Source organism: Ranitomeya imitator, chromosome 10 (assembly GCF_032444005.1).
Source record: "Ranitomeya imitator isolate aRanImi1 chromosome 10, aRanImi1.pri, whole genome shotgun sequence".
In the NCBI taxonomy this organism is placed as follows: Eukaryota; Metazoa; Chordata; class Amphibia; order Anura; family Dendrobatidae; genus Ranitomeya; species Ranitomeya imitator.
The window spans coordinates 134,508,367-134,536,148 of NC_091291.1; the positions used below are offsets into that span (position 1 = coordinate 134,508,367).

Sequence of the window (27,782 nt, forward strand, 5' to 3'; positions counted from 1 at the left end):
TATCAGGAAACATAATTATTGGCAAAATGAGCAGAGACCCAATGAAGGTGTATGGGCACGTTACGACAGACCTAAATAGGGGACAATGCCCCCAAGTCGTTTGATCGATGGGCTGTGATGAAGTAAGAGCGACCGTTCTGCGCTGGCCCTGTCTCTTACCTCTATGGTCTTTTGCTGGTCTATCCCCAAGCTGTGCATGAGCCTCAGGACTTGCTCGTTGTGTTCCCCGATAGAAGCTTCCTTGTCTTGATTCTGTGCGTACAGGACGGGCCGGTTCACGGGAACCTCCGTCATCATCCATTTGTGCTCTTTGATTTGAGCAATTGAAAGACGTTTCGAGGGCTCCAGCACCAACATCCTTCTAATTAAGTGCTCACATTCTAGAAAACCAAACAATAAAAAGCAAGAAAAACCATAAAGCAAAACTTATATTCATCAAAAATATTTAACAAAAAATTGCTTAAGTACGGATGGAAAGCTACCTTTAAAAAAAAAAAAATGGAAAAAAAAACGCAAAGCAAAAAAATGGGACGAAAAAAACCCAAACAAAAACAAAAAAACAAAAAACACAAAAGCAAAAACATGGGAAGAACTGAAAAGGGTGGAGATGGAGCGATAATTTTGGCACCCTGGTGAAGACAACAGTACAAAAACGGCACATGGTTCGTGGGGCCCCTGTTACATTTTTAGCTTTGGGGCTCCGGAGCTTCTTATTACTAGCTCAAACCTATTAAGACTTTTCAGATTCTGCGAGATTTTAGGGTTTCATACTTTGTTCTTACGCTAAATTGCGCTGGAGTAAGAAGCAGTTTTTTTTTTGTATAGAAGAAATCTAGAACTGCGCCATAGGTTATGCCAATTTATGGTGTCTGCCATGCGGTGAGTCCAACAGTCTCACTTAGGGTACGTTCACATTAGCATTGCGGCGGGCGCAGCCGCGGCGACGCATGAGTCATGCACCCCTATATTTAACATGGGGGCGCATGGACAAGCGTTGTCTTGCATTTTGTGACACATGCGTCATTTTTGGCGCAAGCGTCAGGGCGCAGAGGATGCAGCAAGTTGCATTTTTTTGCATCCAAAAGCAAGCCAAAAATGGACGCATGCGTCACAAAACCATGCGTTTTTGCATGTGTTGTGCGTTGCGTCGCCGATGCAACACACAACAACGCAAATGTGAACGTACCCTTATCTAGTCACTAATGAAAAGAGCTAAAGTTTCCCAATTTTTGGCTTTGGCAAAAATGTGGTTTTTTTTTGTTTTTTTTTTACACCAGAAAATCGTGGTAAAGCTTTGATAAATCATTCTGTTTGCTTCATGATTTTTCGCCTATTTTGGATCTACTTTACCGAGTAGTAACAGTTTATAAACTGCGATATGTAAATCTTTTCTTCTCGCTGACAATTACATGCAGTTCTTGGCCTCGGAGCAAATAACAGACAACAAGCTACATGTTACTACATGCGGGGGAAAAAAAGAAAGAAAGAAGTTAAATCGCAGATAGTGTGCCTCGAGGGATCACAGTTTAATGAATCTCCATACGTCACAGCCTTAGCCCGAGGTCTGTGTTTCCACCACAAAGAATCTGGAGAAAGATTATGGCTTTGTTTCCATTATTAATCCTGTCATTCTTTACTTGTAAACATTCGGACAGGAAGGAGGGAAAACTAGATGGGGCGAAGAATGACCTAGAAGCGTCTGTCTGTCACTAGGACGAGCGATACTGTGGGAAGATGCCAGACGTGCGTGAAAATAAAGTCAAAGCCAAACAAAGTGGAAACTTTCCCAAAATTTTGGAAAGAAAATATTTAAAGCCACCAAATCACACAAGTCTGACGTAGAAATACGGCAGCGCTGACTTCATTTCACCCGTTCTTTTGAGAACCAAAACAAGTAAGAAGGTTTCCTTAAGGTTCTAGGATAGACCGTGGACAATACTTTGTTCCGCTTCTCTACATTTTTACGACTTCTACAAAACCAAAATTAGGATCTCACAGAACATTTTTAATAATTTGGATGAGTTGTCCAGGATTCCAAAAATGTGGTGGCTTATTTCCAGGAAGGGCACCACTTGTGTCTACAAGAGCTCAGCTGTTGAGGTAGGTGCTGTTTTTTGGAAGAAAGCAGCCATGTACTTCTGATCCTGGATGTCGTCCTTTCTGAATGAGCTTCTTCTAATATATACACACTCCCTTGTATTTGGTTTCGTTTCATGGAGGCTTGTAGAGGCAAGAATCGTGTATGCGGCAGGGCCAAATTTGTCATAAAAAACACTGACAACCTGACGGACTCTCGTCTAATCTCTCCTGAGAAAATTATTGAGCATTAGGCATGTCCGGTGAAACACGTCATCATGTATCCACGGGATAGGTGATCAGTGGAGGTCCAAATGCTTGAACCACCACCAAATTGGCACATTTATCCCCATTAGGATGGAGCGGCAATGTGGTTATTCGACCACCATTTCATTCTCTATGGGGTTGTGGAGCCTTTTCCGTCAGCTCCTTAGAGTTTGAAAGGAGAGGTGGTTGGATGTCTGACCTGCTGCTCCATTTTGTAATTGGAATAAAAGTTCCCCTTTATGATGATCAGCATTTGGACCACCATTGATCAGCAAGTAATCCACAATCCTGCGGATAGAAGATAACTGGATTTTAAAGGTCTTGAGTGAAAACAAAACATGCCCAATCCTTCTCTTCCCCAACATCATCTGAGATAGTCTGGTGGAAATCGGCAGATTTGGACGGCTGGGGTCATCTACATAGGGTGAGTAGTAAAGAGAAGAGGTATGGCAACAACGTAACTTGGACACTCGGGAGCTACAGCTAATTGGGCACCAAACCCTGTGGATGCTCTCATGGCAGCTGTTACTGGTTTTCATCTCTGGAAATTCAGGAAAAAAAATAAAATAAAAATAGCACAACAGCTACAAAGACTTCTCCCTCAAGAAGACGACATTGGTCAGAACCTACAGATAAACCTGAAGGACCGGCTCACCAGACGAGGGCATTGGAAAGCCGAGCTCTGACGTCAGATCATCGCCATTCCCTTTAATATGCACAATCCCACGAGGGATATTTTGATTGCAAACATAAAAGTTAATTAAACGACATTCAGAAACAAAACACCGAAGTAAAGAGGTTTTGTAAATGGATGGAAACACATGAATGCGCGACCGCATCGATCCGGCAGTGTTTTTAATTGTCAAGATACATTTCATTTACAGCAACTTGGAGCAGATGAGCCCGGACGGCGGAGCCTCCTGAAAGGTTCGTCCGCTCGGGAACAGGCTGCCTGAGAGATGGATTATGTGAAGGGAAATCCCTGGTGATCGTCTATTTACCAAGATCGCAAGAGCAAAGCATTGTGGGGAAAGTAACTGAAAGGTCAGCCCCATGATCGCCTGCGAGCCCGAAATGGAGACGTTGTAATCATATTAAAGCACACCCGCCATTTTACGAGACTGTTCAGAATAAGCTGTGTGTCTACAGGAGAAAACGTTACTGGCTATTAAATAAAGTCTATGCTGAATTGCTCGCCAGTTTTCCCTTCTGGGGGATTTATCTATAAGTTTCAGTTGTCTCTGAGCTAGAGGGTGTCCCCCTTACACAGCACACACAGACATGGAGGGATTTCTGCTCTCCTGTCTCTATGTATTGCATATTCAGAAGCATGGAGGACAATATACAGCAGTACTGAGCATCCAGCTCTAGAGTGAGAGAAAACAAGTACTAGAAAGCAACAGCACAGTCTGTGTATGTCTCTGCCTCTCGCTCGGCTCTTCGCTTCTCGTGTTCTCCTCCGTAGACCTTAATAGCAGCAATATAATCCCTCAGTTTGCTGGTATTTCATCTTGTCTCGTGCAACTCAGATTTTAGCTCTATTTCATTCAGAGTGAATGAGTTCAGGATGTAAGGGAGGGAGGAGAAGTGGCTCATATGTGGGCAAAGCAGCAGATTTCTCTGATATACTATCTTGTGCTGAATGCAACAACTAAACGCTACACTGATGCCTTCACGCTGTGCCAGCCTTAGCACTGGTTGTCCATCCACTATAAAATCCAGTGTCAGTGCATTACTCTTAATCACAAAGCTCTCCACAGTGCTGCACTTCTCTTATCGGCATCTACCTTAGCGCTCTGTTCTAATGATCAAAGACTAAGGGCATGTTCACGTGTGCCGATCGTGGTCGATGAAGGACTGCCGATAAAGGACTGCCGATAAAGGACTGCCGATAAAGGACTGCCGATAAAGGACTGCCGATAAAGGACTGCCGATAAAGGACTGCCGATAAAGGACTGCCGATAAAGGACTGCCGATAAAGGACTGCCGATAAAGGACTGCCGATAAAGGACTGCCGATAAAGGACTGCCGATAAAGGACTGCCGATAAAGGACTGCCGATAAAGGACTGCCGATAAAGGACATGCAAGCAGATTGGTGGCAGTTTACTGGCCTGTTTAGACCAGCCGACCAAACTTCTATGTGCCCAAAATGGTTAATGCTGTGTACATCATGTTTACATGGGATGATGTGCTGCAGAAAATTAAAATCTTTATATTTGCTTAAATGTCATCGCTCCAGACGAATGAGCAGTTTGTTCATTTTTCAGGCATTTATGTCGTGTTTGGATGGGCCGATAATAGAGTAATGAGGAAGCTTAGGCAGTACATCCTTTTTTTCTTATGTTCACTGTTCCCAATTATCAGTTCCTATAAACTGGCCTTAACATCCTCCAAAATCAGAACCTCCCCTTCAAACTCCAAGTGTTCTCTCATGCTGCACAACCTCTCTGGATTGCACTATACCGGACAATCAGGCAACCTCAAATATCTACAGTTTCAAGAGTGTCCTATAAAAAATACTGGCTGTTGGCTGTAGCATTTACTGTACAAATCTAGCACTTTTTTGCCTTTTGTGACACCCTCATTTCCGCAGATTGTAAGCGGCTGTAACCAGGGCTTTCACCTTTACATTAGTGCAGTCTATGGTGGATGGCTGACAGCAGTAGAAGTCGGCTACTGGTTATTAACGTTTAAGGAGCAGTAGATTATTTCCTAAAAAAATAACACGAGATCCGGAAGATGGCAGTAAGTGGACCTGGTCATAGAAACATCAGTCCACAATTACTAAACTATTTGTGCTTTCATGGCTTTACTTCAATGTTCTTTTTTTAAAGTACTAGGCACATCATTTTGCAAAAGAAAAAAAACAGTAGGTATGTGGGCTACAGCCATGCAAGGACAAAGCTGTAAATAATGCCCCCTTTCTCTTTTTAAAGGCTTTTCTTGTGCTGCACTAGTTCTTTAGAATGCGCTACCCTAGACAGTCAGGTAAATCCTTAATTTTACATGTGCCCTAAAAACGCATCGGATCCACATCAAAATCATAATTATACAAATAGTTCTGCAGATTTAAACTGCAGATTTTACCGCTGTTGCTTTAAAAAGAGTTGAAAATCACCAACGGGTCAACTGAGGTGCAGAACATTTCTGCAGCATGTGGACAGGCATTTTTTTTAAATGTCACCCACATGGTAGACGTGGCATGATTTCCATCCGGTGTAGAATCACCTTCACTCTACCTGCAAATCTCTCCAGACCATGTATGTATCCACCACATATCTGCATAAGGGCGCATTCAGACGTACCAGAAAATTATTCCGAGATCAGACCACAAAGCACGGACTGGCCACGAGCTTCCCAACCTGAGTGTTACAGCGTCATAAACATACATGAAGCTTCCATGCTGGGGCAGGAGACCAGCGGCCAGTCCGTGCATTGTGTACAACCTCGGACCTATTTGCAGGGACGTCTGAATGCGCCTTAAAGTTGATAGCACAAGTCATTAGTTTAGAGTCTGGCTGCAAACGGACAAGACCCAGAGTCCAACTGACTGCGAAACGAACCTCCACAAATCCAGCAATTTGTGCGAGTGCGAGATCCTGACACCCAAGAAATGAATCAAGGTAATTTGCAGTTGTTAAGAAGAAGTCATCTCCAGCTCTTCCGCCCTGTGCACTCTCCAACGCCTGGGTTTTTCCTTATCCCGAGTCTTCGTTCCTGGCAGCCGCCTGCTCATTATGAAGCGCGTGCAGATCTCGTCTGGCGGGTAATTATATTGGGCCAGGCGAGCGCTGCTGATTCAAGGCTTTAGGCCGAGACATCACGTTTTCCCCACATTACAGGTTGCTGAGGACAGCGGAGGCTACTTAGAAGCATCTTCCCAGCAAGGTGTGGTTTTATTTCTGAGAGACCCGTCTCTGAGGACCTCTGTATACACCAATAAAAAAAGCATCGAAGGAAAAAAAGCTAAAGGAAAAAACAAACAAACAAAAACGGGACTTTGTGCATCCATGGCAGATGGCTTAGGAACGCCTCTTTGTAGGTCATTATTGCCTTTGCTTTATTAATTACATGCACTGAGCAAATGTCGCTAATTATCTGCAGATGTAACAAAGGCCGTAATGTCACAGTGTACAGCAAAGGGTGCACTGGGTGCAGGACAAGCGTGCTATGTGCGTGAGGCATCAGTATGAAGGGCCTGGATTACAGGACAATTACAGTGGAGACCGCCTATTGATTTCCGGTAGGGCGAGGTCTTGGAAGGCAGTTAGCATGGTGGAATTAAGGAGATGTGGAGACCTTTTTTGGAGCGTTTAGGGGTTGGTGGCTGTTGTCGAACACCATAAGGAGTGCAGTACTTGGATAGAGTAACCACCTTCCAAGAGGCTGCAGTGCAACTTGCCATTAAGCCTTGCTACTGCTTGAATACAGCCATCCCGGAACCAATTTTAAGGGATTTGGCCAGGACTGAAAGTTCAAGGACTCCCACCGATCGGGAGAATGGAGGTCTACAGAGCTTAGTCGAGTGCTCTGTTCATGGTCTATCGAGCTACCAGATATCGCGGAGCACAGCACTCCGCTATCTCCAGCAGTCCCATAAAGAATGAAAGGAGCGGAAGTGCGCATGCTTGACTTCCGTAATACCAGTCTTCTGGATTGATGGAGTTCCCAGCGGTCAAACCTCTTACAATCAGTGGTTATCCCTCATCCTATAACAAGGGGATAACTCCCATTCTCAATAAAGCCCCCCTTAAACGTTCATCTGGGTTTAGAAATTATCAATATTAGATTGGTGGGGGTCATATTCTTGGAACCTGCGGCGATCAGCTGATTGAAGGCGTCTACCTGCATTACGTCCATTATGGCGGTCAACGCTCTGTGACCGCGCTACTAACCAGACTGTGTGCAGGTAGCCAACATGATGCAAATATTGAAAAGGTGGCCGAATTGGCCATGCCAGACTCCCACCAATCTAACGTTGATAGAAGATTTTAAAATCCCTTTAGAAGACAGGGTCTGATGAGCAACGACCCCAGAACACCAGTGTGTGAGTGATGGGCGCAGGAACAATGGGGATCTTCCTGTGCCGACACCTAGGACTCGTTGGGATCATTACATGATCACGTCAACAACAAGTAGGGCTGCATTTGTCGTGTTAATCATCCTCGTTACATTATTCATGAAAAAGCGAGTTGTACCTTCAGACATGAAATATGGGATCCGGAATCTTCCCTCCAGCACTCGCTGTCTCAGGATCGGGAGCGTAGGGCCGTCGAAGGGTAAAGCTCCGCACACCAGGACATACAACACGACACCCATACTCTGCAGGAGAACGGTGAGCGGAGAGGACATCAATTAGTTCAGAGCGAAATTAACATTTTCCACCCATCTACCAAAGTCACACACATATAGAAGTACCCATATATCCAGCTGAGGTCCCTCGTACTGCTGCCCCTCAAACACTTCTGGTGCAGCATACGGTGGGCTACCACACCACGTGGCTAGGGGCTCTCCGGTCTTGTAGAAGTTGCCAAAACCAAAGTCTATTAAAAAAAAAACATGATAAATGTAAAACAGGATTACTCTAACACATACGATGAGATGCAGATCTGCATTACAGGACTTTGTTGCAGTGCGGATGATGGACAGAGATAGGGATGTTGCGGCCATTAGTGGTTTTGGCAATGCTCTGTAAGCTTAAAATGGTCCCTGTAATTTCAGACAACTTTGTCTCAGTTTTTAGTTAATGTTACAGATCCACAATCTGAAAAATTACTTTATTTATAAATTATGTCATCTTACCACGCAAAAAAAACGCAAGCTGGAAAGTTGAGCAAAGGCTGTTCTAGCACCTACAGTGCTGGCAGAACACCGGCGAAGAGGAACAGAGTTGATGACAAGTTGCAAAGCATGACAATCATGCCAGTTCCTGGATATTAGACTGGTACGTGCAACAAAAACTTGTGGGAGATGCTTTTCTACAGGTAGCAGGCTATTAGAACGTTTTGCTCGTGATGATTTTGTATTTGTTTTGCCCGGACACATTTATATCCATGTCTCAGCTGAGAACAGGACTGTGAGAACATTAGGAAGTTATAGATTCCCCCCCCCCCCACTTGTACCAGAAAACCCTTTAGATATTCCAAAGGTCATGGAATGTACACAGAGGGGGTCTCGTAACGAAACGACATGGTGTAATCATATTGGTCGTCAACTACAACAGACGTAATGTCTGGACAACCGACCTCAGGGCACGAGCCACATTGTTATACTCTATCCGGCCAAAAAAAACCACGTATGGAACGTTTACCGATCGCTGGTTCTTGCAATAGGGAAAAACAAGGGTCCATTTCATATGGGCTCCAATATAGGCTTTGAAACGCCGCGCATAGGAACCAGTGACATCATCGTGATGCAATAGACTGATAATATTGATTTTGAAGCCAAATTTGTCTCTGAAAATCTATATCAACTGTGTCACTGCATCGACCTGCCGGGAAGACTAAGAATAACCCCAAAAAAGGAAGGAAGGGGGGGGGGGGGGGGGAACCAGAACCCAGCAGCTCTCTCCCCCCTACAAAGCAGGAAATCACAGCACCACTTCTCATATTTATCACTGACTAATCAGAAACCTGTAAACTCAGCTGTGCCATCTGCCGCTGGGAAAACTAGTAACTTCACAATGTTAATGCTTTTTTCCTAAAGCCGAAACCAGGAGAAATTTCTAAATGATATTAAATTAAGACAGTCATATACATTGTAAGGCGGCCATTCGGTCAACAGCTCACCCTCCCGACCAACAGCTCACCCTCCCGACCAACAGCTCACCCTCCCGACCAACAGCTCACCCTCCCGACCAACAGCTCACCCTCCCGACCAACAGCTCACCCTCCCGACCAACAGCTCACCCTCCCGACCAACAGCTCACCCTCCCGACCAACAGCTCACCCTCCCGACCAACAGCTCACCCTCCCGACCAACAGCTCACCCTCCCGACCAACAGCTCACCCTCCCGACCAACAGCTCACCCTCCCGACCAACAGCTCACCCTCCCGACCAACAGCTCACCCTCCCGACCAACAGCTCACCCTCCCGACCAACAGCTCACCCTCCCGACCAACAGCTCACCCTCCCGACCAACAGCTCACCCTCCCGACCAACAGCTCACCCTCCCGACCAACAGCTCACCCTCCCGACCAACAGCTCACCCTCCCGACCAACAGCTCACCCTCCCGACCAACAGCTCACCCTCCCGACCAACAGCTCACCCTCCCGACCAACAGCTCACCCTCCCGACCAACAGCTCACCCTCCCGACCAACAGCTCACCCTCCCGACCAACAGCTCACCCTCCCGACCAACAGCTCACCCTCCCGACCAACAGCTCACCCTCCCGACCAACAGCTCACCCTCCCGACCAACAGCTCACCCTCCCGACCAACAGCTCACCCTCCCGACCAACAGCTCACCCTCCCGACCAACAGCTCACCCTCCCGACCAACAGCTGACGAGGCAGCGGTGCCACAGGGGTCCAGAGTATCTTTTCGATAATCTCTACTGACCTATTTCATGGGAGAACAAAAAGATTGGGACTGGTGAACTCCAACATGTCAGACACGTCTACTCTCCAATAACACAATTTGGGGTGGAGGGGCTGCCAGCACAGGTCACAGGAGAGAACGCTGCGCCCCTCATTCCCAGCACCACTAACAGCATTGTGCGCTGGGGTTATATTGGCAGTGGAAATATCTATAGAGCTTCCGAAAAAAAGAAAAAAAAAAAAAAGGTGGAGGACTTTAACGATCATTTGTCCCCTACTGTTCAGCTACTTCTAAATCTCTCCAACGCTGATGTTTTGGCAGAGACCGGAGTTACCCTGGGATCTGAGGCAACTAAAACAACAGCTGCGTTACTGTGCTTGACCCGTATCTGCACAGACAAGTGAACGCCATGTGTCCCTCCAAACAGCGGAGTGACGCCCCGATGAAGCGTGTGGTCAGAATCCACCCAAAAACTCCTGTGGAGCTGTCGCACGCAAACTTGAGGCTAAATAACAGCAGAGGCTTTGTGACGGACAGATGGACAGAAACGTGTCTGTGCAGCCGTCAGGATGGGAACGTCGGCTGCGCCCTCCCCGCACAGCGAGACGCCTCATTTCTAGGGGCAGAATACTGACCCAGTCCACCTCCCTCCATTACTGAGGTTACATAACAAGAATCTATAATTACCGGGATTGGGAATACAAGCTGCACAGAGAACAGAGTGTTCCTCAACCTCTGCAGGAACGTCATCCCCCGGACCCACACTGTAAACACTGCACCTGAGGGGCCGCACATTCTGGGACGCACGGGAGACGCTTTATTATTACTATACATACAATGCGGGTCATTATAATCGCTCTACCGAATGACCCGAAGCCCAGAATGAAGGCATTGATGCACGAGTGACGTGCGGATACGTAAAAGATTGTAGAAAAACTCACGTGGCACAAATATAGATCCAGATTTCAATTATTCCATTATTAAATAGAATTTAGACCTGATGAGGCTGGTGTGCTTAATCTACAAAAGATAAAAATCATGGAAGAATGGCTTTACAATGCTAAAAGAAATATCAGCATTTTTTTTATATATATATACGGTATATATATATATTAAAAAAAAAGTCCTGGACTCCTAAAATTCTCATCTTAATATTAGAGGATGGCTTAGGCTACGTTCACACTAGCGTTGCGCCGCCCTGCGTCGGCGACGCAACGCACGAAAAAACGCGCGCAAACGCGCGCAAAAACGCGCGCGTTTTGCGACGCGTGCGTCGTTTTTTGACCAAAATCGGACGCACAGAAAATGCAACTTGTTGCATTTTCTTGCGTCCGACGCTAGCGTCGGAAACGACGCAAGTGTCGAAAAACGCCACCCTAAAAACGCACGCGTCCCCTATGTTAAACATAGGGGCGCGTCGCCGGCGCAACAGCGACGCACATTGGCGGAACGCCAATGTGAACGTAGCCTTACGACAGTTTCCCTGCCCAAGTACAATATACCAGCCTCATCAAGACTCAGATCTATTTCATATTGTATGATGTCTGGTGAAATCACACCAATTTCCGTAGTAAAAAAATAATTCTGACAGGTTGCTTTAAAAGGCTCCCACGTGGATCGGAAGATTTATTACCAAAGCCGAACTTTATTCTGGAGACATCACGTAGTCGATAAATCCAGACGCTGCTTTTCAGGCGTAAAGACATTAGGACACGAGTAATTCTCTGCATATTATTTCAGTGCAGTGCGGCCCTAATCTGAGGTGCGAATGTTGGATTTTATGCTGATGAGCGCCATGCTGGCCATCTTCTCGGCTGGCATCGGCTGTTTACATTTGGCTGCGGAGCTGCCGGCAGTCACAAGATTAGCCATAGGACATGCGGTCAGCAGCAGTCTCACATGCACGGAGCTGTCACTGCTCCAAGTCATTACATCAGACGTGGAGGTCAGCTCAGGAACACGGGCAGAAAAAGGCAGAAGCAGCTCGAATCTATAGACGAGCGCTGAACAGAAAACATCACTGAGACACTGCTAAAAACGTGGGAACTTATTTACCAACGCCGAATTCTGTCGCGTGCCTTTTTGCACAAAAACTTACAACTTCTATTGACAGTAAAAAAAAAAAAAATTGCTTAGAAAGTTCTGTGTGGTTAACTATATTGAAATTAAAAAAAATTGGGGGGGGGGGGGGGGGGAGAGGAGCATAATTTAGGTGTTTTTATGCATTTTTCATCTCTAAATGCAATTTTTGTTCCATAGCTTACAGCTAAGGTAGCTCCCGATCCACTTAAATATAGAGTCACCTGGTGCGCATGTGAAATGGAAGCAAATTTTGTATTTTTTTGGTCGGGTGCATGCGCAGAGGAAGTCGAGCAAGCAGAGCATCTCATTATGCCCATCAGCATTTCGATGGGACGTCCTGTGCATTTTCCAGATGGGAAGGAAAGTCCAAGAGCAATGTACAGGATTATTATTATTTATTTATAAAACACCATTATTTCCATGGTGCTGTACATGAGAAAGGGGTTACGTACAGGATTATAGATATCATTTACAGTAAACAAATTTACAGTGACAGACTGGTACAGAGGGGAGAGGACCCTGTCCTTGCGGACTTACATTCTAGGGGATAATGGGGAAGAGACAGAAGGTCGGGGGAGGGGCAGCTCTGGTGGTGGTGGGGCGACAGCTCTGGCGGTGGCTGGTGAGGCGGCAGCTCGGGTGGCTGGTGAGGCGGCAGCTCGGGTGGCTGGTGAGGCGGCAGCTCGGGTGGCTGGTGAGGCGGCAGCTCGGGTGGCTGGTGAGGCGGCAGCTCGGGTGGCTGGTGAGGCGGCAGCTCGGGTGGCTGGTGAGGCGACAGCTCTGGCGGTGGCTGGTGAGGCGGCAGCTCGGGTGGCTGGTGAGGCGGCAGCTCGGGTGGCTGGTGAGGCGGCAGCTCGGGTGGCTGGTGAGGCGGCAGCTCGGGTGGCTGGTGAGGCGGCAGCTCGGGTGGCTGGTGAGGCGGCAGCTCTGGCGGTGGCTGGTGAGGCGGCAGCTCGGGTGGCTGGTGAGGCGGCAGCTCGGGTGGCTGGTGAGGCGGCAGCTCGGGTGGCTGGTGAGGCGGCAGCTCGGGTGGCTGGTGAGGCGGCAGCTCGGGTGGCTGGTGAGGCGGCAGCTCGGGTGGCTGGTGAGGCGGCAGCTCGGGTGGCTGGTGAGGCGGCAGCTCTGGCGGTGGCTGGTGAGGCGGCAGCTCGGGTGGCTGGTGAGGCGGCAGCTCTGGCGGTGGCTGGTGAGGCGGCAGCTCGGGTGGCTGGTGAGGCGGCAGCTCGGGTGGCTGGTGAGGCGGCAGCTCGGGTGGCTGGTGAGGCGGCAGCTCGGGTGGCTGGTGAGGCGGCAGCTCGGGTGGCTGGTGAGGCGGCAGCTCGGTTATTGCAGGCTTTAGGATTTCCTGAAGAGATGTGTTTTCAGGTTCCGTCTGAAGGATCCGAGAGTGGTTTACATACCTAATAGGGCAATCTTCTACTGATGACAAAGACAGCGATGAGAATGACCACGAAGACGATGCTGCCTGCCACGGACACCAGAAACACAGTAGGATTGGTTCCTTCACCGATCATTGGAGATGGCATTCTCTGGGCCATGTTGTGAGTTCTCTCTGCTGCCAGCTCCATGCTGTGTGCCTCATGTCTGCTGCTTGCTCTGTTCATGCTCACTGTGTGCATAGGGATGTCACCGAGTCATGAAATCTCACAGCTGGGGCATCACGTAAAGGGCACATGAATAATAAGTATGGTATATTCAAGAATTTTTTTAATGCATTAAAGGCAGCCATTACATTTTAGGAATGTCATAGAAACTACCTAAAAATAAATAAGTATAAAAAATAAAAAAAAACACTTTCAATACCCAAGAAGCGCTTATGACAAACTAATGGTGTTTGACCATAAGCTGAACTTCAGCCATGAAAAAAGTTCTCAGGATGGAACTGATGGCAAAGACAACGTCCCTGCAGCCACACGACGACGTCCCTGCAGCCACACGACGACATCTCTGCAGCCACACGACGACGTCTCTGCAGCCATCAATGAGCCTAATCTGATTGTTGGAGCCATGAATAGCTCTTGTATAATCCGAGTCCTACAATAAAGCTTTATGTTAAAATAAATTGATAACAAATGTAAAAATAAAGAAATGTACGGAGACCGCTGGTAATGAATCACGCGGTCTGAATCAGTCAGTCACTCGCGCATATCTTAACCTTATATGCCTTCTGGGTCAGATTTTATGTAGGGTTTGTGCATACCGTTCTGATTTTCTTGGCACCCGCGTGTTTTTAGGACATGTCAGCCAGATGTACGACCGAGTCCAAGAAAATGATGAAACTGCGTCACATTCAGCAGCCAAATTAATCCTGGCAAGTTCTCTGGCTTGCACTTTACGGGTCAAATTAGTTTGCTGACATGTCTCTGAATCGAGTGGTGGTGACTCATTATCATTCAGAAAGCCCTCACCTTAGGCAAGACATCTGGTCACATGGAGAACAACGCGTTTCGCATGTTAGAGAAAACATTAAACTGAGCACGGAGGGTCTTCTTTTTTTTTTTGTGCTTTCATCTATTCTTCAGTTTCAATGGTTCTGGGGTGGGTCCAAAAGACTAACTAGTATCTAAAGGAGCCAAGAACCAATGTGCAATATTTGATATATAGTTTTTTGTCTGGATTCCAGACTGCCACAATGGGGCACTTTTATCTATTAGAATTAAAATTGGCAGTGCGCTTGCCAGACCACCGAACAACAGGTGGTAACTTTTAGATAGTTGGAGGTCCAATAACTGCGAAATAATCGGGCACTTACTGTCGGCTTCCATATTAGACAGTTTTGATCAACGAGGCGCATCGGACCAGATTTATCAAAATTTAAAAATAATAATAATATAATAATAATAATTTTTATTTATATAGCGCCAACATATTCCGCAGCGCTTTACAAATTATAGAGGGGACTTGTACAGACAATAGACATTACAGCATAACAGAAATACAGTTCAAAACAGATACCAGGAGGAGTGAGGGCCCTGCTCGCAAGCTTACAAACTATGGGGAAAAGGGGAGACACGAAAGGTGGATGGTAACAATTGCTTTAGTTATTCGGACCGGCCATAGTGTAAGGCTCAGGTGTTCATGTAAAGCTGCATGAACCAGTTATCTGCCTAAGTATGTAGCAGTACAGACACAGAGGGCTAATACTGCATAAAGTGTATGAGAACATGATGCGAGGAACCTTTTTTTTTTTTTTTTATTATAAATAGGCCACACAGGGATCGTTAGGTTAATGCATTGAGGCGGTAGGCCAGTCTGAACAAATGAGTTTTTAGGGCACGCTTAAAACTGTGGGGATTGGGGATTAAATCGTATTAACCTAGGTAGTGCATTCCAAAGAATCGGCGCAGCACGTGTAAAGTCTTGGAGACGGGAGTGGGAGGTTCTGATTATTGAGGATGCTAACCTGAGGTCATTAGCGGAGCGGAGGGCACGGGTAGGGTTGGTAGACTGATACCAGGGAGGAGATGTAGGGTGGTGCTGAGCCATGGAGTGCTTTGTGGATGAGGGTAGTAGTTTTGTACTGGATTCTGGAGTGGATGGGTAGCCAGTGTAATGACTGGCACAAGGTAGAGGCATCGGTGTAACGGTTGGTGAGGAATATGATCCTGGCTGCAGCATTCAGGACAGATTGGAGCGGGGAGAGTTTTGCAAGAGGGAGACCGATTAGTAGAGAGTTACAATAGTCCAGACGAGAATGAATAAGTGAAACAGTCAGAGTTTTTGCAGAGTCGAAAGTAAGAAAAGGGCGAATTCTAGAAATGTTTTTGAGATGCAGATAAGAAGAGCGAGCCAGTGATCGGATGTGGGGGGTGAATGAAAGGTCAGAATCAAGGATGACCCCAAGGCAGCGGGCATGTTGCTTTGGAGTAATGGTGGAACCGCACACGGAGATGGCAATGTCAGGCAAAGGTAGGTTAGTAGAGGGAGAGAACACGAGGAGTTCAGTTTTTGACAGGTTTAGTTTCAGATAGAGGGAGGACATGATGTTAGAGACAGCGGTAAGACAATCACTGGTGTTTTCTAAAAAGGTCGGTGTGATATCGGGAGCAGAAGTGTATAATTGGGTGTCGTCAGCATAGAGATGGTACTGGAAACCAAATCTAGTGATTGTTTGTCCAATAGGGGCAGTATACAACGAGAAGAGTAGGGGGCCTAGGACTGATCCTTGAGGAACCCCAACAGTAAGGGGAAGGTGAGAGGAGGAGGAACCAGCAAAACATACAGTGAAAGATCGGTCAGAGAGATAGGAGGAGAACCAGGAGAGAACGGTAAAAAGATGGGGACAGCCCATGCTGGGATCAGAATACCAGGCAAGACTTCTGGGTCTCCTGACCGGAGCCAAGGCCTTCTCTCTTGGTAAGGCCTCATAAGTTTATCCAAGCTTTTCTGAACTGAGGGCGGTCAGTGTTTTAGTGACGTGTGAAACAAACCTTTGTTCCTCATATCAACCAATAAGAGCAGCTTAAAAGAGAACTCGTCATTGGATTTTTTTTATTTTTTTTTATCATTATTTAAATTGAGTGTCGCCTCCAACTGCCACTGCTCCACAGATTCCGGAACAGTTGTTCATTTCCTTCTGTGCCCCTCCGTTCCAAATTTATGCCTGCTGGAAATAATGATGCAAACATCTAACAAACTGGGCGTATACCACAGAACTTCTGTGTGGGCGTTTGCTTTTCGCCCAATCAAATCATGGCCACACCCACAAGAAGCTCTGTGGTAAACGCCCAGTTTAACGGGACGATTTGCATCACTATTTCCGGGGGGCATAACTTTGGAACGGAGGGGCATAGAAGAAAAAGGAAAACTGTTCCAGAATCAGGTGATCAATGGCAATTGGAGAAGGTACTTGATTAAAATTTTAAAAATCCAGCGATGGGTTCCCTTTAAGACGTAAAATCTGAAATGATTATTTTTTTATTTTTTTTTGTACCCTTGAACAAAGAAAACAGTTTTGCACCTATAATTAAAATACGGCGCAGATTCTTATGACAGCCCATGGTTCACTTTTGGCAATGCCACCTTTTAAATAAGACACAAAATGTCATATTTATCACATACTGGAAGAAAATATCGAAGTAAATTTTCCGCGTCGGCGTTCTACAGTTTTAGATTTGCAAATGGGAGCTCGGTAAATCTAGGGTTACAAACCTAATTAGCATCTGTGCATATGATCTATGGAAAGTCCCTGGTTTGGAAAGCGGAGTAGGACATGTAGGATTAATTATTAGGCGCCTAATTACCAGCAGTCTGCGCTGCGCTCCCCTTTGTGATTATGGTAATGTGGAGGTAGCGGGTGATTGGGCGGGAAGACGAAGCTGATAACGGGAAGGTAGGAGACAGAGATTGGGACGGCTAATTGTCAGATCTGACCCATTTCATGCCCTGAATGTTAATGAGCGGCTCTTGACGTCAATGCTGAGCGAGCTGTCCGTCAGCGAGACAGAGCCAGCTATGGGGGGAGCTGCCGGAGGAAAGCAGTCCCTTTCACCTTGATTCACTCACACACAGCTGTGTGCATGAGCAGCTGCACAGAGCAGGACGGAGTCCGTCTATGTGTGGCTCATACGCCCGCGTTCGGCAATTAATGAGACCGTGAGCGGAGTAGAAGAACAAATTAATCCAACAGATTTTCCAAAAAGACATCATGTGACTTAACTTTCCTGCAAGAGTTTTTCACAAGACTCCGGGTCAGGACAGTAAAAGGGGTCCATAAGACCACATCTAAAGATGCGTTTACATGTGCAGATATCTGACCAATTTCTCTTCAATCAGATTGAAATTGTCGGGCAAAAAAAAAAGATAGAAAAATCAGCCATAAAATTGATCTGTCGCGTTTAATAATCTGCATTATCCAATCTCCCTGCTGTCTTTCCCGACAGAAAGAGTCCTCTGTTACAGCACCACTGCAGCTGATCACCGGCCACTGATTGGCGGCAGCGGTCAATTGACATAATGTTGTGTGTCCTCACACTGCAGGTAGATCACAGGAGCCAGTTCGGTCGGGCAGGTTAAGTATATTGGGGTTTTCTTGTGTGTGCGCACTGCGGAACTATTAAAAAAGGGGTCATCTAGAAGTGGACAACTCCTTTAATAATCCAGAAACTGGGTCCCAAACTCCAAAAATCTACAAACTGTGCAGCGTGCTCGCCAACTGTTAAAGACGTAAACACTAACGGATTTTCTAGATATTCGCATGGCGGATATTCCCCACTATGACCACACAAAGCGCCTTGTGTCCGTCGGATCTTTTCTTCCCCCTGAACAGTCCGCATTGCATTCTTGTCATGTGGTTGTCGGCCCTTTTATTTTCTCTCTGCCGTTAGCTTTGCGGCTGGATGGAGCCGGCTTGTCTTTCAATCGAAATGGACATGGAGTGGTCGCTACTGTCACACGGAGAACATGTCGCCAGGATGCAGTGTAAAATACAAAGCCGCGTCACTACATAGGTTCTCAGACAAGGGAAACATGATGGTGCAAAGATCCTTGTGCGACTGGGACCACAACATGAATAGTCTGTTATTTTCAGTCTGCAATCTTCATTCCTTTATTAATTTTCAGACCCCTGAAGTGTAGTCTGCAGCAGGATTCAAGCTTCAGATCTTATGGGAGTGTCTCTCTCAGTAATACAGGCTGGACTGTGTGTATTCAGGGTGCTGCAATCTTCAATAGCTCGCATATCAGCATGACTTCTACCCTGCACTTATTTCCTCACTTTGTACTTTCCTCCCTATCTGTTGCCTGTTTTCTCTGCCATCCCTGAGCTACTTTATCCCCTCTCCACTGCACATCAGTGAGAAACCATCTCTGCATCCCTCCCGTTCACTCCAACACAGGGAGAAGATCACGCAGACAACTGTCAGGAGCAAGTGCTGATGGATTGGCATCATTTCTGCAGAACACTCAACTAAATGAGCAAAACGGTAGAACAGTGTTAGTGAATTTCTACGAGAAGGTGCACACAGTCAAATGTTTTGCTTCAGATCTGAAAGGTGCCTTACAAAAAGCTCTGCTGCTGCCAGCTACTCTACGTTTCCGATCCAGAAGGGGGCTGGCTTTAGCTACTAAAATGAGCAACTGGGGCATTTAACTACATTTTTAAAGCCATAACTGCATAAAACTCATTACAATTGGAGGGTAGGCAGCTGCTGGATGGATCAGGATAATCCAGTGCTACTAAACATGAAAAAAAGTGATGTGTCAGATATGGAGGCGCATGCAGAAACCATAATAAAAAAAAAAAAAATGGCAAAAGTAAGACTTACTGACTCGGCAAAGCTAAAAAGAGTTAAGGGCTTTTGTATACATTTTTCATTTCTGGAGAATATACCGCAGAGCTCAGTGATTCAGGGGTAGCGGCTTTACGCTACGTTTGCTATTCTATATACATAATAAATGAGTTTTCGCCTCGTACACAGATGGCGGCTATGGCCACGTAAAGCTCGTATGTAATTACTGAGCAGCTACATTTTATCTCCATCAGATTCTTATATACTAGAGAGGCCAATAATTATCCAAAAGCTGCAATGTTGCCGGACACCGGTAGGGTGACTTTCCAGCTGTGTTTTCTGATGAGATGAATAGACCCGCCTTACTATTAAAAGATGATGTCCCAGCTTTAGAAGGTGGGTTTCAGATGCTCGGTTAGAAGAGAGTGCGCGGGCAGACGATCAATTCATTGTCTATTGGATGGCTGAAGACTGCAGAGCGCTGTACTCAAATGAATGGAATGGTGGAGTACAGGCAGGGTCATCACTCCATTCTAATGCTCGAGGTATCAGAGGGTTTCCCAGGGGTATCACCCATCCTCTGGATACAGTGCCAAGTTGGAAAATAATCAGCCATAATAGATCTTCATTACAGGCACATGCGACTTTACTGTCCATCCCTATGAGCATGCCCGGCCATCATTCCACTGTAACAGGGCATTACATATTGTATCGTTCCAGAGATTGGAGGCTGTCCCAGGGTATCACCCATCCTATGGGTACAGTGCAAAGTTGGAATAACCCCATCACCTATAATAGATCTTCATTACAGGCACATTCATTTTTACAGTACACCACTATGCACATGTGCGGCCATTGTTCCACTATCGAGGCATTATAGTGCATCGTTCCAGGGATTGGTAGCTGTCCCAGGTACCACCCATGCTGTAGATCACTTGTCGAGTGGGGGAAACCCCTATAGCTGTAAGAGGGCGATAACTATGCCTCAACTTCAAAAGGTTTTTTGTACTCATACCAATGTTGCATGCGCCATTGGACTCCACGTATATAGGAATTTATTCTCCCAGAAGCTCTGCTCTGCTCACATGGCGCCTGGCCTCTGTGCCATGTCATACAGGCACCGTGCCTATAAGCCCTTCTAAAACTCGTACCTGAGAGTTTGGAAATTGTTAGATTGACTAAAGGCTGGGTAAGATCTTAAACAATAAGAAAGCCAAGAGTACACAGACTGCGGTAACACACAAATCCATCTGTACAAAGCCGACAAAGAGCCCTCATGAGAAATCCTTCACTCATCACGACCCGCAGCAATGATAAAGGTCTGAGTACGCTGAAGGACCCGACCATCATCATGGCCTTAATAACAGGGTAATCCATTCCCATTACTCTTCCCTCATCATATATTCTTCATGTCTGATATGGTGGGGCGTTAATGTGGATGAAGGTATGGACAATCATAGGTTAGCTCCACCAGAAGAAGAAGCCAAGGGACACTGGGCGCAATATGGAGGAATACTGCAGCCTGAAGCCCTCCACCAGTAGAGGAAGCCAACAGACATTGTCCGCAGTACGGAGAAACATTGCAGCCCGACACCCTCCACCGGTAGAGGAAGCCTAGAGACACTGTCCGCAGTATGGAGGAACGCTGCAGCCCGACACCCTCCACCGGTAGAGGAAGCCTAGAGACACTGTCCGCAGTATCGAGAAACATTGCAGCCCGACACCCTCCACCCATAGAGGAAGCCAAGGGACATTGTCCGCAGTATGGAGGAATGCTGCAGCACAACGCCATTCACCGGTAGAGGAAGCCTAGAGACACTGTCCGCAGTATGGAGGAACGCTGCAGCCCGACGCCCTCTACCAGTAGAGGAAGCCTAGAGACACTGTCCGCAGTATCGAGAAACATTGCAGCCCGACACCCTCCACCCATAGAGGAAGCCTAGAGACACTGTCCGCAGTATCGAGAAACATTGCAGCCCTCCACCCATAGAGGAAGCCTAGAGACACTGTCCGCAGTATCGAGAAACATTGCAGCCCGACACCCTCCACCCATAGAGGAAGCCAAGGGACATTGTCCGCAGTATGGAGGAATGCTGCAGCACAACGCCATTCACCGGTAGAGGAAGCCTAGAGACACTGTCCGCAGTATGGAGGAATGCTGCAGCCCGACGCCCTCCACCGGTAGAGTAAGCAAAGATACACAGTCCGCAGTATGGAGCAACGTTGCAGCACAACGCCTTCCACCGGTAAAGGAAGCCTAGAGACACTGTCCGCTCCACCGGTAGAGGAAGCCAAGAGACATTGTCCGCAGTATGGAGAAACATTGCAGCCCTCCACCCATAGAGGAAGCCAAGAGACATTGTCCGCAGTATGGAGGAACGCTGCAGCCCGACGCCCTCCACCAGTAGAGGAAGCAAAGATACACAGTCCGTAGTATGGAAGAACGTTGCAGCACGACACCCTCCACCAGTAGAGTAAGCAAAAGATACAGTCTGCAGTATGGAGGAACGCTGCAGCCTGACACCCTCCACCGGTAAGGGAAGCCTAGAGACATTGTCCGCAGTATGGAGGAACGCTGCAGCCCGACGCCCTCCACCGGTAGAGTAAGCAAAGATACAAAGTCCGCAGTATGGAGGAACGCTGCAGCCCGATGCCCTCCACCGGTAGGGTAAGCAAAAGATACACAGACTGCAGTATGGAGGAACGCTGCAGCCCGACACCCTCGACCGGTAGGGGAAGCCTAGAGACACTGTCCGCAGTATGGAGGAACGCTGCAGCCCGACGCCCTCCACCGGTAGAGTAAGCAAAGATACAAAGTCCGCAGTATGGAGGAACGCTGCAGCCCGATGCCCTCCACCGGTAGGGTAAGCAAAAGATACACAGACTGCAGTATGGAGGAACGCTGCAGCCCGACACCCTCGACCGGTAGGGGAAGCCTAGAGACACTGTCCGCAGTATGGAGGAACGCTGCAGCCCGACGCCCTCCACCGGTATAGTAAGCAAAGATACACAGTCCGCAGTATGGAAGAAAGTTGCAGCACGACACCCTCCACCGATAGAGTAAGCAAAAGATACACAGTCTGCAGTATGGAGGAACGCTGCAGCCCGACACCCTCCACCGCTAGAGGAAGCAAAGAGACATTATCCGCAGTATGGAGGAACCTGCAACCTAATGCCTGAAGACCAGCAGAGACACCTGCCACAGTTCAGAGGAACGCACACTGACCCGTTCTAATCCCCATGGTGGATGTTCTGATAGCCTGCAGCAAATGGGGAATAAATTGGGGTTTTCACTTTTTTTTTTTTTATGCTTTTACCCTCCTGCCCCGAACTGTATAATTTCCATGCAATCAGTAATAAATGATGGTGAAGACCCTACTAACCAATGGCTGAGCTTCTCATGTGTGTAACATCACAACATATCTATAGTTGCTAGTGAATACGGAATCTGCTGCTCCAGCACAACACAGATGTGATGAGACCGCGATATTTTTTTTAATTTTTTTTTAATTTACACTCCCATGCGTGGAGCAGCTTTGCACGCTTTCCCAATGATGTTCCAATTACACGTCAGAAGGACTCTATGCCCCGACTCATTATCACGAGGTCCCATGTAACAGCACAAACACAATTATTACATATAGATGTGGAATGTGCAGCACCGACACCGCGATCTGCAGGAATCCCACCAGAACTGCAGCAGGAGGGGCCACCCTTGGCTCCTAGACGCACGGTACATGCAATATACATATAATGCATCATAATTGCTCGACCCTCTAAAATCTTAATTCCCCATTAAAATTCATTGTAGCCTGCCAATTCCCAATTACAGGGAATTCATCACCCAAGTAATGTTCTCACTAAATAAAACCAGATGATACATATTAAAGATCAAAATAAATTATTTTCAATTTTTTTTTTTTAATTCTATTTCAACTACACAATCATATAGGAGGAGGTGAGCTGTGACATCTAACGTGAATGGTGGATCCTGTGTAATCTACTGTATATAGAGGTGTTATCAGTCATTGTACAGGAGGAGGTGAGCTGTGATATCACCTATTGTGCATGCTGGATTCTGTGTTATCTACTGTCTATAGAGGGGTTATCAGTCATTGTACAGGAGGAAGAGGTGAGCTGTGACATCACCTATTGTGAATGGTGGATCCTGTGTAATCTACTGTCTATACAGGTGTTATCAGTCATTGTACAGGAGGAGGAGGTGAGCTGTGATATCACCTATTGTGCATGCTGGATTCTGTGTTATCTACTGTATATAGAGGTCTTATCAGTCATTGTACAGGGGGAGGTGAGCTGTGACCACCTATTGTGAATGGTGAATCCGGTGTTATCTACTGTATATAGAGGTGTTATCAGTCATTGTACAGGAGGAGGTGAGCTGTGATATCACCTATTGTGAATGGTGAATCCTGTGTCATCTAAATTACGGAGTTACTCCTTTATTGTAATCCTGCCTGTGATGATAATGGGACTGCTGAGAGGCGTCCCTATAGAACAAGGAGTGTCAGTCTTCGTATTAGCCAAAGTGAAAACTGCAAAATTTCAGGATTTATTTATTTTTAATAGAACCGATTCAAGATTTAATTTTCGCCAAGATTAGACTAAGTAAAGTGGTTCTCATCTTCGCTTTGAAGGAGGTTAAATTACGTGGAGAATTCTGCCAGGTATCTCCGGTGTTGTGCAGAGTGACCTAGCTGCTGTATCAGTAGCTGCACCCGATACAGATCCTATTCCACGGTCATCTCCGGCCGGTATATCCGGTGTACACCCCTGAATGTGTCTGCCGCAGTTTACCTGCTATCTTGATGTTCATGTGGTTATCCAGCAGGAGGTTTTCAGCTTTCAAATCTCGGTGCACGATGTGGCGACTGTGACAGTACTCCACAGCCGAGAGGATCTGCCAAAACTTCCTCCGCGCCTCTGACTCACTGAGGCGCCCGTGGTTCGCCAAGTAATCTGCAAAGGAAAGAGTGGAGACACTTTAATTGACGTGAAGCCAACAGGATTCCGGTACACAAGCAGCTCCTCTTGATTTCGGGGAGTCGGAATCGCTGATCATTAGACATAAAATATGGCTCAAAATTCGCATCAACTCTGGTTGATTTTGCTTCAGACATTCCGTGGCGGATTCCGAGAACAGATCTGAATTCTCAGAATACGCGGAAGGTGGATATCTATTTTTCTGTCATTTTAGACAATTTTCTAGGATTTTCACTTTTAACATTAAGTGAGCAACAAATCTTTGATCTTTCCTTTATGAAAAAAATAAAAATAATCGGCATGCTGTGGAATTACCATAAATGAGACCAATTGAACAATTTCGATCAGATTGGACATACCCTTATAGTTCATCAGATGATGTTGGCAGCTGGAAAAAACACAGTATAGTCTAACATCTATCGATGCGGAATAAGGGGGATAAGTAATCACCATACCTAAAAGATCAAAAACTGCCGAGACGCATTACAGGAAAACAATCTTGTTTTTAGGCCAAACGCGTTTCATTTTGTATGATTTTAAGGTCCAAGTTTCCAGCCAGAACTAAAGGAAGAGATTGAGATCACTGCATACTGGGTCACCATTGTATCCAATGTAGGGTGTGTATGCGGTGAGCACCTCAGCTCCCTCTAGTGGTGGTCCATATGTATGGAACGCTGTATCGGCAAAATGAAAAAAAAGTCAAGAAAGCAAAAAAGTTTAGGCAGGTGTTAAAGGGTGCACATTGGACCCACATTCAATGTTATATCAGAGAATTGCATAAATAGTAAAAATAGAAATGTGATACCCTGTTCAAGGTTTTTTGATAGAGCTAATTATTAGTTTCTTCCCCTACATGCTACTCCTGAACGAGTTTACCACTAGCCGTGTTACGGAATTATTACATGTCCCTTATCAGTTGATTTATTTCCGAATTTTATGGGTTTTGAGGGTTTTTTATATTCGAAAGTAAAACAAATGGCAAGAAAATATCTGTAATAATTGAGAATACGTTAACAGGGTTCGCACAAATGAGGCCTTCCATAATAAAGTGTTTTTTTTCTTCATTTCTGGCCACTTTCCAGGAATAGAATGGCTTCTTCGTTCCAGAAAATCTGACTGATTCGCATTCTTACAACAGCAGACATTCTGCTAGAAAACTTATTAGAGGAACATGTCAGAATATGGGTCACTTGTTTAAAGAGTTCTGTTCGGGTCAGAGGCTATCCATTCAATCAACTTGGAACCTACACATGAAACCATTTTTCTTGGCTTTTTTTTTGAGGACCATGTTCACAGGTCAGATTTGTGCCGTGGATTTGCCGTTTGAAGCGCTGCGGACTTACACTAGTCTTCGCCCCGTTGCCATTTACCAAGGCTTATCCTTCTGTGCGGATTCACGATACTCATTGCCTCTAAGCTGGGGGTTGGCAACCAATCAAGATAGTCATCGATCTCCATAATCTTTAAAAGGCGGAATGATCGCGCATGCGCGATGCTGCTCCGTCAACAATCTCAGCACGGATGAAGATCACTTAGTGCGGCAGGTGGCTTAGGGATGGATGTCTAGTTACCCAACCCAATAATGGTCATATTGGTCATGGAATAGTCCCAAAAAGAGACTAAAAGGAAGAAGTGGAGCATATTTAGCCCAGATGTTAGGGTCCCTGGATACGTGAAGATAAATTTATAAAAATTAATCCTGATCAACAATACAATTAATCATTTTATCTTTTGAAAGGCTCGAACTTATAGGGTTTTTCATCATTTCAGACGCTTTCCTCTTTCCAATTAAATCGACGACAATCTGATGATTTGTCACGGAACCTGGTTTGGATCTAACAAGGAAAAGGCCTTTTAGACCTATCCTAATACACCATTATATGATTATTCAGCTAAAAAAAAAATATGTATCCCCCTATTTACAGCAATCTCAAGATGGGAAATCTGGCAGAGTGAAAATGGGGCTGTAGAGTATCAATAATGAAAGGAGAGGAGGCGCATATTTCAACCCCAGCCCCATTAAATAGTCAACGGGACTGCCAGAGAAAGTCACTTATTTTCGGGATAGACAATGAATGGAGCGAAGGATGCTCAAGTGCACTTCCACACCATTTGGTACGGTGCTCTACAGCCCCTTTCTCAGAGCTCCAGATCACTGATCTCGGGATCGTTGAAGATTCCGGTGGTAGGACCCCAAGCGATCAGCAAGCTATCAACCTGTGGATAAGGGGTAACTTTTTTTTTTTTTGAATAACCCTTTGAATCCTGGAAAAGGAACCTGCACATTCACAGCCAAATAAATGTGCAAAGTCATGAGGACCAATACATGAAGCAATACCAATGGGCCAAACAGGATCATCAGTAAAATATATTTTTCCCACCAATTAATTTTGTTTGAACCATGGAAAACTTATGCGTAGTTGATTTGATGAAATCATAAGATCTTTGTTCCTTATTTTCATGGGTTGTAGAAGTTTATAGACCCTCTTTATTAAAAAGAAACCCATCAGGTCCCCTAAGCAGTTACTGCACTTAAGAGCCCACGTCCTGCATTTTAGTAAGGTCTCTGATGTCCCAGACCAACGTGTGCATATGTTGCAAAACAAGTTCTTTTCTGATGATTGCCATCTCAAAATTACTTCGGACTAATCCCGTGGGTGGGTTGTTGCTTCCTTACCGGCCTAGCCTGGCCCCAATCATCATCAAACGTTCCCTCCATTGTCTACATACTTTCCAGCTTGCTGCAAATCTTGCGTCTCATAGTCTTCCTCCAGCATGCACAGTGGAAGAAAAGCCTCTCATGAGGATATTTGGAGTTAGACCTCCACCAAATTATCCGAGGCAGAAGACTGCTAACCATAGTCTCCGGAGTACTAGACTGTGATATGATTCCAATGGCCACTGTGTAATGCTTCATATGGCCTGTAGGAGTGCTGCAGGGAAATTACACACCAGCTGCCATGTTCTAAATGAGATTGGAGCTGATCGCTGATGGTCTGAACAGCAGGACGACCTGTGATCAGCGGATTTTTGGGGAACCAGTCAAAACAAAAAAGGCATCTATGCAAGTAAGGCATAACAGAATAGGTGGAGTATAAAAAAATATATATTTCCCTGCAGCACACGATTGGCCCGACTGCCTTTCATTCAAAACTACCAAAAAAGAGAAGACGAGACAAATTTGCTTATACTTGTAGCCCAATGTCAGGAGACCACAATTAACCCTTTCTTGGCCAGCAGGCTAATTGTTAACCATTACAGAAGTAATTATTGGCCATAAATAAACAGATATCGTGTCATACGGATTCACTGCCGGCAGAAGATATATAATTACGGGCTAAATTATTGGTAGCTCGTTCTAGTTACGATGGTAATTACAGACAGTTAATTAAACTATAATCTACGAAACAATACCCAGATAACGCAGCCGGCACCGTAACTTCCACAGCAATTATCAGTTACATCGGTGAGGTGGCCTTACAGCCCCCACATCTCACGTAACGAGAGCCATAAAATGCGGCACCGCTGGGCTAATATTCACAAGGTATTAATTCTCAAAGAATTGATATCGGTCACAGTCTCACAA

General features: G+C 46.1%; 1 protein-coding gene across 1 annotated transcript in view; it reads right to left on the reverse strand.

The window, feature by feature from the left end:
- SIK2 (salt inducible kinase 2) overlaps window positions 1-27,782 on the reverse strand; it is a 118,114-nt gene that overhangs the window by 21,480 nt on the left and 68,852 nt on the right. The window contains exons 4-7 of the mRNA XM_069741863.1: window positions 24,011-24,172; window positions 7,763-7,887; window positions 7,543-7,666; window positions 160-380 (exon numbers count right to left, since the gene is read on the reverse strand). Of these exons, the coding sequence (XP_069597964.1) occupies window positions 160-380; window positions 7,543-7,666; window positions 7,763-7,887; window positions 24,011-24,172 (632 nt within the window). The remainder of the gene's footprint in view (window positions 1-159; window positions 381-7,542; window positions 7,667-7,762; window positions 7,888-24,010; window positions 24,173-27,782) is intronic.